The 13,887-nt window shown below is 48.3% G+C and overlaps 1 protein-coding gene across 1 annotated transcript in view; it reads left to right on the plus strand.

Annotated features, from left to right (window-relative positions):
• Positions 1-13,887, plus strand: part of ERICH6B (glutamate rich 6B) — a 41,783-nt gene that overhangs the window by 25,270 nt on the left and 2,626 nt on the right. Inside the window, exons 4-6 of the mRNA XM_032610890.1 lie at positions 1,779-1,887; positions 9,429-9,514; positions 9,666-9,818. Of these exons, the coding sequence (XP_032466781.1) occupies positions 1,779-1,887; positions 9,429-9,514; positions 9,666-9,818 (348 nt within the window). The remainder of the gene's footprint in view (positions 1-1,778; positions 1,888-9,428; positions 9,515-9,665; positions 9,819-13,887) is intronic.

The following is a 13,887-nucleotide window of genomic DNA, read 5'->3' on the forward strand; positions in this document are numbered from 1 at the left end:
GTTGATTGCAGACTGCTGCTGGCACCAAATCTTTCTAGTTGGCATGACTCCAGGTCTCAGTGTTCCAGAACCCCATTTGTACATCCAGACTGCGGTACATGGAAGCCTGGACTTTCACTTACCCAGCTGTCAGAAACCTTGGTGAACAAGGTACATGGTCAGACATCCAGGGGGTCTATGGCAGACTCTGCAGCAGTGGCTGAGGATGAGGCTGTGAGGATGGGGTGCCCTGCATAACCTCCTTGGTGAATGGAGACTCTCACAAAAATCAGGGAGAGGCTGACTGCCAGCAACTTCTGCTCTGGGCTCAGCAGAGTCCTAGGGCCAGAGAACCCTAAGGCTTCTCTAGGAAAAGGGAAGGCAAAATACACAATGCAAAACACAAAGAACATCCAAGCTTTCAGATCCTCATACAGCAGCAAAAAACAAATCCCAAATAACATCCGTGTAAGTTACCCTCTCTCATATGTTACATTTTCTCCCCTTCTTTCCCATTTAAGCCCATAACGGAGGCTCATTCTAACCTAATTGCACTCAATGAATATTTCATGAGCACCTCCTGTGTGCCGGTCTGTACAGTAGTGTGTAACCCAGTCTCTACCACTGAGGAGCTAGCTAGTAAGGATTCCACTAGCTTGCAAAGGTGGGCAAAGAGCTAAGGGAGGAAACTTCCCCAAAGGGCCCTGGATGCCTCATGGCTGGATCCCCTCACTGGAATTTAACTCTTGTATGCACGTGGCATCGTTCACCCCACCCCCTCCTCCGTCCTTACTCTTTCACAGGTGACGGTAGGCAAGGTAACTGCTTCAATTCCATTCAAAGTGCTTGCAAATAAATAACACTTGGTACAAATGGGCCATGAAGAGCTCATTCTCCAGTTCCGCAGTTGCTCCTAAAGTACAAAGAGCAAACCTCTATTTTCCCCCAGACAAAAGAGTCCAGCCCTTTCCAGCAAAGGGTATGTGCTTCCTAAGGCTGCTTGGGATTAAATTATTATGCTCTCTTCAAGGACTCTGAACTGAGAACTTAAAATCTGTCTTGTCAAAGGCCTTCTTCTCTGATCCAATTAAGCCTGGGAGGCTCACTCCTTCCGGCAGATTCCCTTCCAAAAGGGCTCTGATCTGAGAACCAGGAAAGGCAGCTGCCTCTGGAGACCACCCTTATTTGGAAGTAAAACAGTCCAAGCCACTTTAATGCCAGGATGACTCCTTTTGTCTATTGACATGAGAGGGGGATTGAGGGCTTGATCATTTTGAAGAGCTGTGCCTTAATGTGGCTTTCATGATAAGTCATTTTTGAGTGAGTTTATTTGAAATTTTCCTACTAAATGCAAAGGGGTTTCAGGTGGCTCTGTCCGGTTCGCAGACAATGCTGTTTCTCTAAGCTATTTCCAAATAGCCTTCGCTGAAATAGGCACAAGCCGCAGAGAAAGCAAGCTGCACAAGCTTAACTCACAGAGCCAGCCGTGCGTTTGGACCTCCCAGCCCTGGCCTCGCTCCCAGGAGGACCCCCACTGAATTCGTTTTGAAAGGTCTGGGGGTCAGCCCAGGTGCCCAAGTTGAAGGCCAGTCAGAGGCCAGGAGGGACGCACAGCACCGTGTGCTGGCCCTTAATTCCTGAGTACAGACTGGAAGAAAGCTGGGTCCAAAGGCAGAGCCAGCCAGCCAGCCCTCCACCTATGAAAAGGCTGAGCAGGCCCTAGCACGGTCTACTGTGCAGCATGACATGGAAACATGCATTCAGTCTCAGCTTCTAAAGATGAGTCACATTCCTTTTAGGATGAAGAAAAATTTTGGAAAATATAAGGAAACAATCCTCTGGATTATGAAGAAACGTGAAAGTAAGAACCCTCTCCCGCCTTCCACCCCCGCTGCCCGGCTCTCCTGGGTGCGTCTCGCTGTCTCCCACCTTCTGCCGTGTCCGTAAATGCTTGTTTCCTCACCTGAGCGTCTACTGGGCTAGTACGGTCTCAGCTGCTGGGGATAAAATACAGAGCAAGCCAGACAAAGGATAAACCTCGAGGGGTTCATCCTTTGATTGTGCTGGGGGCGAGAGGGAGGGTAGGAGGTGAAGACAGCCAAGAAATCAGGGAATTTGCATATAAAACAGTTAATGGTACCGTCGGAAGGGGATACTATGGGACCACACAAGAAAGGATCTGACCTAGATTTGCCGGGGGTGGGGGGAGGGGGGGTGTCCAAGAAGTCATTAACACAAAGTTTAGGAAAGAGCCCCTTTACCAGATACTGAAGGCATTTGAGGACCAGCTGTTAAGATGTGCCAATCATGGAGGTAGCCAGTTTTTTGGGTCTAATCAAAAAAAGTTTGAGCCAAGAGCCTAAGCCATCAGGCTACTTAATTCAGAAACTCAAAACCACCATATGGAACATCTTTCAGATGACCAGATCCAACTAACGTAGAAATGGCAGCAACACCCACGGCAGACACACCTAATCAATCATGGTGCTTTTTCTTGCTGAGCCAGGACACAGCCCCAGATTCCCTCTCAAGGAAGAGCTCCTGTCCCCATACCAGTGTAGGCCCCTGACCTAATTCCTATGGAATAACTGCTGCGGGCCAGTTATCGGATTCAAATTAATCTCCAGAACCATGTGAAGTTGGGTAAAGAAACTTAGGCCAAGAGAATAAGTGACTTCCCTGAGATCACCCAGCCATTGTGTGGGCGTGAACCACACTCAGGCCCAAGACCCCTCAGGTCAGACCCAGGGCTCATCCCCATGACATGTTCAATGAGCGACAAAAGGCAAGTGTGTCTGGGGAAGTAAAGGGCCTTCTAAGCCTGAGTCTCATGTCCCCACTGGAGTTAGAAGGCAGGCAGAAGAAGGAATTACCACCTTCAGTTTTTAGAATGAGCAGGCCTACCTCCCACCAAGACTCACACAATGGGGTACCCCCCAAACAAGGAGGGGGTTTCAGATGTTCAACAGCCAGAAACACAACAAATACCTGTTATTATGTTATTTCTGTTCCCTTTGGACCAAAGACACCTGTGTCTTTCATTCCTTGGCAAGGCACACAGTAGGCACTCAATAAGTGTTTTTGAAATGGATGCAGGTATGTATGAATTTTTGCTCCTTTGGGGAAATGAAGGCCTTTCAGGATACTCTACGTCACATGCCCCGTGTAGGACTTCTAACCGGAGAGTGAAATTTGACGTGACCAGATTCCCCATTTGTGCCTCACCATCACCCCTGCCCCACTCCCTGCTCCTCTGAACACCTGAGGCCTACAAGGTTTGAGCTTTTTATGCAGAAAAGCAACACATTTCTAATTGATAAGAGGCATCCCCTCCGTGTTCAGGTTGTAGCCAGTCCCAAAGAAATCCCGCAGCCTCCTTTGAGATACAAACTCATTTACTTCCAGGATCCAGACCATTATCTGACACCCCAGCCCCACGTCTCTGAACTGTCCGATTTCCAAGCCAAGGCTGGCGTCGCAGGCACATGACCTGCAGGCACACAGGACCTCACACTTAAGGCCCTGCGCTTGCTTTTAATGCTCTGCTGTCACTGTCTTGAAATCCTTAACAATTTTAGAACAAGGATCCCTGCATTTTCATTTTGCACGGAGACCCTCAGATTAGGTAGCCTCTCCTATTCAGAGACAGCTCGCCTGGTGAAAAGAAGGCGATGACTACACAGCTCGTGTCATGAGCCATCAGAATGCAAAGCTCCCCGTGTGGAGGACACAGGTCTGTTGCCCTTCTGTGGGGCAGCGGGCTCCATGCAGCATCATTTCAGAGTAACCTGATGGGTCTCTGCAGGCAGCATGATCCCACTGTAAGAAAACTGAGGCTCAGAAAGGCAGCCTAAAGCCTCCCCGCTAATAAAGACAGAGCTGGATAAACGGCACAAACCAGAAAATCCATGATTTTAGCATTCTGACAGGAGAAAAACATAAGCTCGTCCATGTCCTCTTTTATCATTACAGTTCAGAAATGCTTTGTATTAATTTCTAATTGATACTCAGAAACAGCAGCTGGGCTCACATCTGCTTTTTCCCCTGGACAAATCATTTCCACTCTGGAAGCAAGCACTGGAGGAGGACTCCTCGGAGGGAGACTGAGGTCCGCTTCCAAGCTTCCCACAAAGGTCTTTCATTGACTCTGCCCCCGCCCACCTCACTCTCACTTTCCTGAGGAAAAGCTCCCCCTGTGAGCTCTAATGAGCGGCCCCTTTAGTTCCTCAGGTGCACACAGGTGTGGTTCTCCTTCCCCACCCCCACCTCTCCATCCTCACTGACACCACCTCAGACACCCTCATCTCCCTAGTGTCCCTGACTCCTATCCTCTCCTTTCTCAGTCCTTTCTCCATATTGTTTCCAGCAAAATCTTTTAAAAACTCTTCACTGGCCCTCCATTGCCTCCAGGAAAATCCCACATTCCCCATGTGGCTTAGAAGGCCCTCACTTTTTCCTCTCCAGACACACTGGCTTTTTGGTTATTCATCAGGGCCAGGCATCCCTGCCCCAGGGCCTTTGGACATGCTGTCCTCTGCCTAGAGCACTCTTCATTCCAATATCCTTGTAATTTGCTCCCTAACTTTATTCAGGTCTCTGCTTAAATGTTACTTTCTCAGAAACAGTTTCCTTGGCTACCCTTTACAAACCAGTGCACACGCTTGCACGTGCGCGCGCACACACACACACACACACACACACACACACACACATCATTTTCCATCCTTCTCACCTGCTTAATGTTTCTTCAGGGCACTCCTAGCCACTGGCACGTGAAGTTTTTATCTGTTCACTTGTTTAACACCATCTCCCCTACTAGAACAGGCAGCAGGGAATGTGGCATCCCCGATACCTAGGACAGTTTCTGGCACATGAGTACACAACAGATATTTACTGAGCGAATAAAGGAATGCTCTAGCCCTGCCTGCCTCTCCTGAGTCGCCAGTCATCACTAAGCCGGTCCCAGACTAGCCTTCAGCCATGTCATGCTTACACTAGGAATTCTGCCTGGCACACTAGAGAAAACTTCCACCAGGAGTGTCCTCGACCGCCAGGGCTGGATACGGTCCCTGTGAGCTCTCATGGCACCCTCTGTGTTGGTTCGCAACCTCGGGGTCCCCCGGGTGAAATTCGAAATTAGCCCCCGTAAGCAGAGGGCAAGGAGAGACCGAAGAAAGAGGCAGCCCGCTCCAGATTGGTAGGTGGCAGGTTTAATAAGCAAGAGAACTTAACATTCGACGCTTGTCTTGGACGGCGCAAGACTTGCAGATTTCCACCCCCGCCCACGAGAACCTTAACGTTTAGATGGAGGCCTTACCTGGCTTCAGGCACGTATCCCTCCAGATGGGCTCAACAGCGCACTGCTCGCAACGCTGCGTCCTTGAAAAGGGCTCGCACTGTGGGAACCGTGGGCAGAACGTACATTCCAAGGACGGGGAAGGGGTGGGGAGCCTTCCATTGCCCTGGCCAGCTCGCTGGCCGAGAGGCGGTCACGTTCTCTCCGAGACCTCCTCCAACACTGTCTTGGCCCCAGTGGTGGGACGACCAACCTCTCTTAACTGACCTCCCCCAAACCTAGTTGCCGAGGGAACCGAGCCCTCTTCCGGGGAAGAGCATACCGGCTGATACCGACCGCGCCGGAAGCTCCTCCTACCGCTGCGCCCCCTGGTGGTCGGACACCCGCCAAGGGTCCCTGGGAGCGGGGATTGTTCCCCCAGGTGGTCCTTACGGGTTTACTCCCCAAATTCAATTGTTATAAAACTGGACCAAAATGAAGATAAAAAGAAACTTGCTGTTGCTGTGAAAACTAAGTGCAATGCTTTTAAGATGACTCAATAAGAAAATAGCTTTAAAAAAAACTGCTTTGAACAAGATGTGGACCAAACATACACAGAAGATTGGAGCATATACAGAAATTTTTTGAAGTCTACAATTCTGCACTCAGACTATGTAGAAATTGCCAAAACTGAAAGTTACAGATAATAAATTATGAATGGGGTTTAAGCAAAAATGACCACAGAGCCCTGCACTTAAAAATGATGTGTTGGGGCTTCCCTGGTGGCGCAGTGGTTGAGAGTCCGCCTGCCGGTGCAGGGGACACGGGTTCGTGCCCCGGTCTGGGAGGATCCCACATGCCGCGGAGCGGCTGGGTCCGTGAGCCATGGCCGCTGAGCCTGCGCGTCCGGAGCCTGTGCTCCGCAACGGGAGAGGCCACAACAGTGAGAGGCCCGCGCACTGCAAAAAAAAAAAAAAAAAAAAAATGTGTTAGTACACATTTCTGTTTTAAGTTAAAACAAGCATGTTTCCTTTTTTTTTTAATGACTCCCCACTTTAGCCTATTTTTTTCCCATTAACAGAATCAGCAGCCACACTTGTTACTGGCATGTGGCTGGTGTGTCACCCCTCACATCCCCAAGCCTGGACCGGGTGGTCTTCACAATGGTGTCTGGCATCTGGCACTAAGCTGGCACATCACAAGCCCCTAATAAATGTCTGCTGAATGAATGAATGAAAAAAAATAAGAGAGCTTGGGGAAATATGGCCAATATCCCAAATCCTCAAGCTCTCTTTGGTGCCCTGAGAGAAACAGATCTAAGTTTTTTCTTTCTCTTTTCTACCAAAGACTTATTTAACCAAAGGGCTACAGAGACTACTTTCACATTCCATGTATGTAATCTACCACCACAAGATGAGTCTGAGAAAGTAGTCAAACAATCTCCTTGTCTTGTTCGCCGTAAGAAGACGTTAGAAATACACACAGACTGGATAAAGAGTAAGATTAAGGTAAGTGTGGCAGTTGGCGTTTGCACTTTGCACAGGGCTTTTTTTTGGCCCAGGTAAGACATATACACACACCATCAGGGAGCTGTCAGGACCAATACACAACATGAATACAAACAAGAAAAATATGTCCCATGTATAGAGGCACTCCTGAGTGTATGGGTTATCACAGACTGACTAGGACTTGTACTAGGGGTTGTTGAGACTCTTCTCCTTGTAGGGCCTACGTTAAGCAATTGGGTGGGGTTGGGAGTAGAGGAAAGGAAACATATTGTAATATATAGGTCCCTCCCCTAACAAATTTAAAATCTATATCGAAAAAGCAATCACAGAGGGACTTCCCTGGTGGTGCAGTGGTTAAGAATCCGCCTGCTAATGCAGGGGTCACAGGTTCGAGCCCTGGTCCGGGAAGATCCCGCATGCCACGGAGCAACTAAGCCTGTGCGCCTGTATGCCACAACTACTGAAGCCCATGTGCCTAGAGCCCCATTCCCTACTCTGTCCTGCCCTGGAGCTTTTGTTCCTGGAGCATCTGTCTCCTAACCAATTTTAAATGTCCTTCCTGCAGCCAGGGGGAATGTCCTCCCCGAGATCTCTAAGCAAAGGATCCTGCCTAACCCACCATTCACGTAGGCTGCCCAAAAGGCCCATGAGGAGTGGGACATTTGGTTGTTTTTTGTTTTTACAAATGGGCGATAAATTCCAAGTCGTTTGCTGAGTCAGGTAGCACTGTTTGTAAGTGTGTGCTGGTGTTCAGGCAAAATCCAGCCCAGCCAGCATCTCTGCAGCAGTCAGGGAGAGATCACAGACAGACAGGAGCCAGGGAGAGCTCAGGGGCAGACAGAGACAGCAGTAGGGAGAACTCACAGACAGACGGCAGCTGTCTCATAGCTCAGGGTCCTGCCTATAAGGCACTGTTTTCCCTCTAGTAGAACTGAAGGAAGGCCAGAGATGTAGTCTCTTCTCTATTAACTTTTAGCTCTTAACCTCATACTTTGTCCCCAAGCCAACAGTGATGAGATTTGGGCTTTTAGATGTGCTATTTATGATATATTTCCCAGTGAGAGAAAATGTGACAACTCTACCTCTGTGTCAGAGATTTTTCTTTGCCCACGGGGTCCTTATCATTAGGAAAATGTCATTCCATGACAAGTGAATTTGACAAGAAGGAAGCATCTTGAGAAATTCTGGCTTTCAGGTGGCTTTTGAAAATAAGACCTAAAATACAAAATCCTCTCCCGCGAACATTATCTAGAAGCTTCGTACGAGCTATTGATAAGGAAGAAACCAACCATGGATGTCCTTATAAAGCACTTTTTTTTAGGTTTAAAAAAAAAGAGAGGGAGAGCAGTGATTTGCAGAGTAAATGTGCCAGGTGGCTGGGAGCTTAATGGCTAGAGGCAGTGTGTTTCCATGGGTGCGCGGGGAAGGGATGGGAGGCAGACTGTGGGAGTCTGGCTCCCCTCTCACTGGATAGGCTTGTGTAAGTCAGGTAGCCTCTCTTACACAGGGATTAATGACAGCGTCTCCTCCATTGGGTCACTGTGTCTTGGAAGTAAAGCGCTGAGCGCAGTGCTGGGTAGGGACAAAAGTCGGTTCCAGGATCATCATCATCACCTCACAGAGAGATTCCTGGGCGTTTAAAGGCCACGCCCTGCAGAGCCCATAGCAGCTCCGCAACCAGCTGCCCCTCTTTCTTTCATTGTCTCGGATTTTGGCATCCTGTTGTGAGCTCTCTTGAACAAAGGATTCTTCAACTGTTAAAAATAAGAGCTCTAGGGCTTCCCTGGTGGCGCAGTGGTTGAGAGTCCACCTGCCGATGCAGGGGACACGGGTTCGTGCCCCGGTCCGGGAAGATCCCACATGCCACGGAGCCGCTGGGCCCGTGAGCCATGGCCGCTGAGCCTGCGCGTCCGGAGCCTGTGCTCCGCAACGGGAGAGGCCACAACAGTGAGAGGCCCGCGTACGGCAAAAAAAAAAGAAAAAAAGAATGAAGACAAAGACAGGACTAAGAGACAGTAGAGGTTTTTTTAAAACATTATATCGGGACTTCCCTGGTGGCACAGTGGTTGAGAATCCACCTGCCAATGCAGGGGACACAGGTTCGAGCCCTGGTCCGGGAAGATCCCACATGCCGTGGAGCAACTAAGCCCCTGCGCTACAGCTACTGAGCCTGTGCTCTAGAGCCCACGAGCCACAACTACTAAGCCCACGTGCCACAGCTACTGAAGCCCGCGTGCCTAGAGCCCGTGCTCCACAACAAGAGAAGCCACCGCAGTGAGAAGCCTGCGCACCACAACGAAGAGTAGCCCCCGCTCGCTGCAACTAGAGAAAGCCCGCGCGCAGCAGCAAAGACCCAACACAGCCAAAAATAAATAATGAATAAATAAATTTTTAAAAATAAAATAAAATCTGCACACACACGTGCACAGAGCGATCCATCTCAGCCTGCTTGTCACATAGACAGGTAAACCGAGGCCCTGAGAAGATTCCCACCTGGAATCCCCGGCAAGTTGGTGGTGGTTATGGGTGGGGGAGTGATGGGTGGGTGGCATACGGGAATCAGAGAGTAAGTAGACTGATCTCAAGCCTTCTAGTGACACCACCATGCTCTGATTAGGGACAATCAGCCCCTGCGAACTTTTCACAGGCTTGTCTCTTCTTCCTAGGTACATCAAGGTGATGGAAAAATCATTCTCTACCCCAGTGAGATTGTCTTCCAAATTCTCTTTCCTGATGGATCAGGCCAGATATAGTATCCACTGGAGCACAGGGACACATATGATGTCTGAAAAGTCTGTGATTCGGGGCTGGGGCATGGGTTTTACTGGGGTCTGCGTCCTCCGCAGGGCTCTGCCCTCTCCAGGGGACCCCAAGGGACTACTTGTGCCTTAACCATCTCCCAGTTATCCATCAGGACACCTGGCTATGCTCATCCTCAGTATAAAAGAGGGAAAGTTCACATACATCGTTCTGGAAGACAGTGAACATATGTGTGTCCGGGCCCTTATCAACAACTCTGGCCATGCCACCTTCTATGATGAAAATGGAAACATCTGGTAAGCTTGAGTCATGAGTCTCAAACACCCCTCCCCGAGGAGAAGCAGTGTGATTAAGGTTTCGATTCCCAGTCTGCCCAGCTGTCCTCTCTCTGGCTAAGCCTCTCTTTCTGTCTCTCATTCACTTATGGATTCATTCATCCGACTCACACATGGGGAGATGGGTATCACGATGGGCCAGTAAGACAGGTCCCTGACCTCAGATGACACACTATCCTTTTCGCACCATTGCTTCCCCGCCAGGAAACAGCAATCACGGACTCAAAGCTGGAGTAAGGTGGGACCCTTTTGGTTTCAGCTCTCTATATCATTTAAGAATCAAACTTCATGAGAATTACCTTAGAAAGACCCAGTGACCCTCTGTTCCAGGTGCCTCGAAGAGGAGGGTATGGTGAGTGCTTTGGAGGGGCGTGTATTGTATTTTAAAAACATAACTTCTAAATATTTCATTGTAACTAGCTTAGTTGTTATGTTCCCATTTCTGGTAATGGTGGGAAACCTCATCTTACCAATTCGAGGTAATTCAGTCGCTTCAGAATTTTTCTCCACCTCTTTGGTGTAAGAACTCTGTCTTTTCAGGATTTCTCCCTTGCCTTCTGCTCTAATTGGTCATGGAGTGGGAAATGCATATTGTCTTGAACCAACTTTATACTTCTTGATAGTCAAAGCCAAAATTTTTTTAATTCCGAAAAAAGATTTTCATTCTCCAGGCTTTGGTTTTTAAGAATATTTTCTCTGCTATGAGGTTTTTCAACACCATTTCCTAGTTGACTACTTTGTTCTCAGGGGTATCTGCCCTTCCTGGAGGGCACTTTGTATAGAAATTGATGTCTGAAATACTACAAAGCTACAGTAATCAAAACAGTGTGGTATTGGCACAAAAACAGACATATGGATCAATGGAACAGAATAGAGAGCCCAGAAATAAACCCACACACCTATGGTCAATTAATCTTCAACAAAGGAGGCAAGAATATACAATGGAGAAAAGACAGTCTCTTCAGCAAGTGGTGTTGGGAAAGCTGGACAGCCTCATGTAAATCAATGAAGTTAGAACACACCTTCACACCATACACACAAAATAAACTCAAAATGGCTTAAAGACCTATATATAAGACACGACACCACTAAACTCCTAGAAGAGAACATAGGCAAAACATTCTCTGACATAAATCATAGCAATATTTTCTTAGATCAGTCTCCCAAGGCAAAAGAAATAAAAGCCAAAATAAACAAATGGCACCTAATCAAACTTATAAGCCTTTGCACAGCAAAGGAAACCATAAACAAAATGAAATGACAGCCTACAGACTGGGAGAAAATACTTGCAAATGATGCAACCGACAAGGGCTTAATATCTAAAATATACAAACAGCTCATACAATTCAATATCAAAAAAATAAAAAACCCAATCAAAAGAAGAAGACTTAAATAGACATTTCTGTAAAGAAGACATGCAGATGGCCAATAGGCACATGAAAAGATGCTCAACATCACTAATTATTAGAGAAATGCAAATCGAAGCTACAATGAGGTATCACCTCACACCAGTCAGAATGGCCATCATTAAAAAATCTAAAAACAGTAAATGCTGGAGAGGGTGTGGAGAAAAGGGAACCCTCCTGCACTGTTGGTGGGAATGTACACTGGTGCAGCCACTATGGAGAACAGTATGGAGGTTCCTTAAGAAACTAAAAATAGAGCTACCATATGACTCAGCAATCCTGCTCCTGGGCATATATCCGTAAAAGACGAAAACTCTAATCCAAAAAGAAATATGTAGCCCAATGTTCATAGCAGCACTGTTTACAATAGCCAAGACATGGAAGCAAACCAAGTGCCCATCAACAGATGAATAGATAAAGAAGATGTGTCATATTTATACAATGGAATATTACTCAGACATAGAAAAGAATGAAATAATTCCATCTGCAGCAACATGGATGGACCTAGAGATTATCATACCAAGTGAAGTAAGTCAGACAAAGACAAATATTATATGATATCACTTATATATGGAATCTAAAAAATAATACAAATGAATTTATTTACAAGACAGAAACAGACAAAAAAAAACAAATTTATGGTTACCAAAGGGGAAAGGGTAGGGGGAGGGACAAATTAGGAGTATTGTATTAACAGATACACACTACTATATATAGAATAGATAAACAACAAGGATTTACTGTATAGCCCAGGGAACTATATTCAATATCTTGTAATAACCTATAATGGAAAAGAATCTGAAAATATATATATAAAACGGAATCACTTTGCTGTACACCTGAAACTAACACAATATTGTAAATCAACTCTATGTCAATGAAAAAAAATTTTTTAAAGAAGGAAATTGATGTCTAAAAGGGGGAAGAAAGCACTGGATACAAGAAGCATCTGGGAGGGGGGACCAGAAACTCAGTCAATTATCTCCAATAGCATCTGCTACATACAGTAGGGCCTCTTCTCCCTAACGACACTTAAATTTTATGGCCACAAGAAACCTAGGGAAAATCTACTTTCACATTCTTGTTGAGGAAACTTAGGGACAGAGAAAATGATGAGTCGTTCGCCCCAAGCCATACATAAAATCACAGGTGAGCAGTTTTATGGAATTTTGACTCAGCCTGAAGTAAAGCATTCTTTTAAATTATTAAATAAAGCTTGCGAGACAAACAACATCTTATTCCAGCACATCAAAACCCAAGGGGAAAAAAAAAAAAAAAACCCAAGGGGAACGATGGTGCTCGGAGCTGGGGAACGGCTGCCCCCCCCCCCCCCCCCCCCCGCCCCCGTCTCGAGATTCTGATTCTCTAGGTCTGGGGCGGGGCCTGGAGATCTCTGCATTCTTTAAAAGCTTCCCGGGGGATTGTAGGGGTTGGCTGGTGCTGGAGCCCAGGCCGGTGTGCCCACCCGTCTCCCAGGGCTGTGGCACCCACTCGGGGCTGTAAGATAAAGACAGGGGACTCCGAGGCAATACATCCCGTCCCCTCCAGGGGGCGGCTGCTGTGTGACACCACAGACCGTTTCTGGGACTCCAGGAAAGCCTCAACTCCACGAGGAAATGGGCCCAGAGGTCCTGTCCTGGGGGAGAGCAGTGACCAGTGGTTCAACCTCTCTTCCTCTGGGCAGCCCAGCTTCCAGGCCCAGGCACTCGCCTCGTGGTCCTCTCCCGGCCCAGGAGCCCCTAACTTCTCATCTCCTGTCTCTTTCCTTGGGACCTGCAGACCTCTTGCCTTGGAAGTTTTTCGGAGACTGTGTTGACCACTTCACAGCTCCTGATTCTCCAGAGCGGGACACATACCTCCCTTTCTAACCCTGGACTCCTCCCTCACGGGGAAACTGGGCCGCTTACAACCAAGAGGCTGTGGGATGTTGAAAGAGTATCGGTTCTGCTCAGAGTGGGCTCCGAAAATCTTAGCAAGGGGCCTGGGCAGCATCCTGCCCCCAGGGCCACAGGCCAGGGCCCGGGCCCCCGAGGGCCTCCACTCTCACCCGCCGCCCGTCAGGGGCCCCCATGGCAGGAGAGCCTCCACAGACGTGTCACTGTTGCTTTTTCTTGCCCTTCCTTCTTGCTGCTGGCCGGGCAGACTGAGTGGGAGAAGAGAAGCGCTCCGACCCCGGCTTCTCTGGCAGGGCCCGGCCGGCCGGGAGGCCCCAGGCGGCCCCCCGCGCTCAGCTGTAAGCAGTTCATTGCCAAGGCTTTCTTACCGCCTCTCCCAAGGGCAACTGCATCTTCCCTCTCTGGGTCAAGCTCTCATCTCATGTGACTTCAACCAAAGTGGCGCCACGGATGGCATTTCAGGCATCAGAGACCTGGATGGGAGAGGGACTGTCCCTGTGTAAAGCCTCACACCCATCACACCTGAAACTTCACACCACGGGGCAGAGCGGGTGGCGGCACCCGAGAAGACTGCTCCCACCGCAGAGGGACTCGGCCCCTGAGTTTTTAATTCATTACATGCATCACAGCCTCTTGTCTAGGTAAAGAGGGATGTGGTTGGACAGGCTGGGCCCCATGGTGAAGGGACTTAACAGTTTGCACTCGGCTCGATGGGCAGTGGGAAGCAAC

The sequence above is a fragment of the Phocoena sinus genome, chromosome 18, assembly GCF_008692025.1.
Source record: "Phocoena sinus isolate mPhoSin1 chromosome 18, mPhoSin1.pri, whole genome shotgun sequence".
In the NCBI taxonomy this organism is placed as follows: Eukaryota; Metazoa; Chordata; class Mammalia; order Artiodactyla; family Phocoenidae; genus Phocoena; species Phocoena sinus.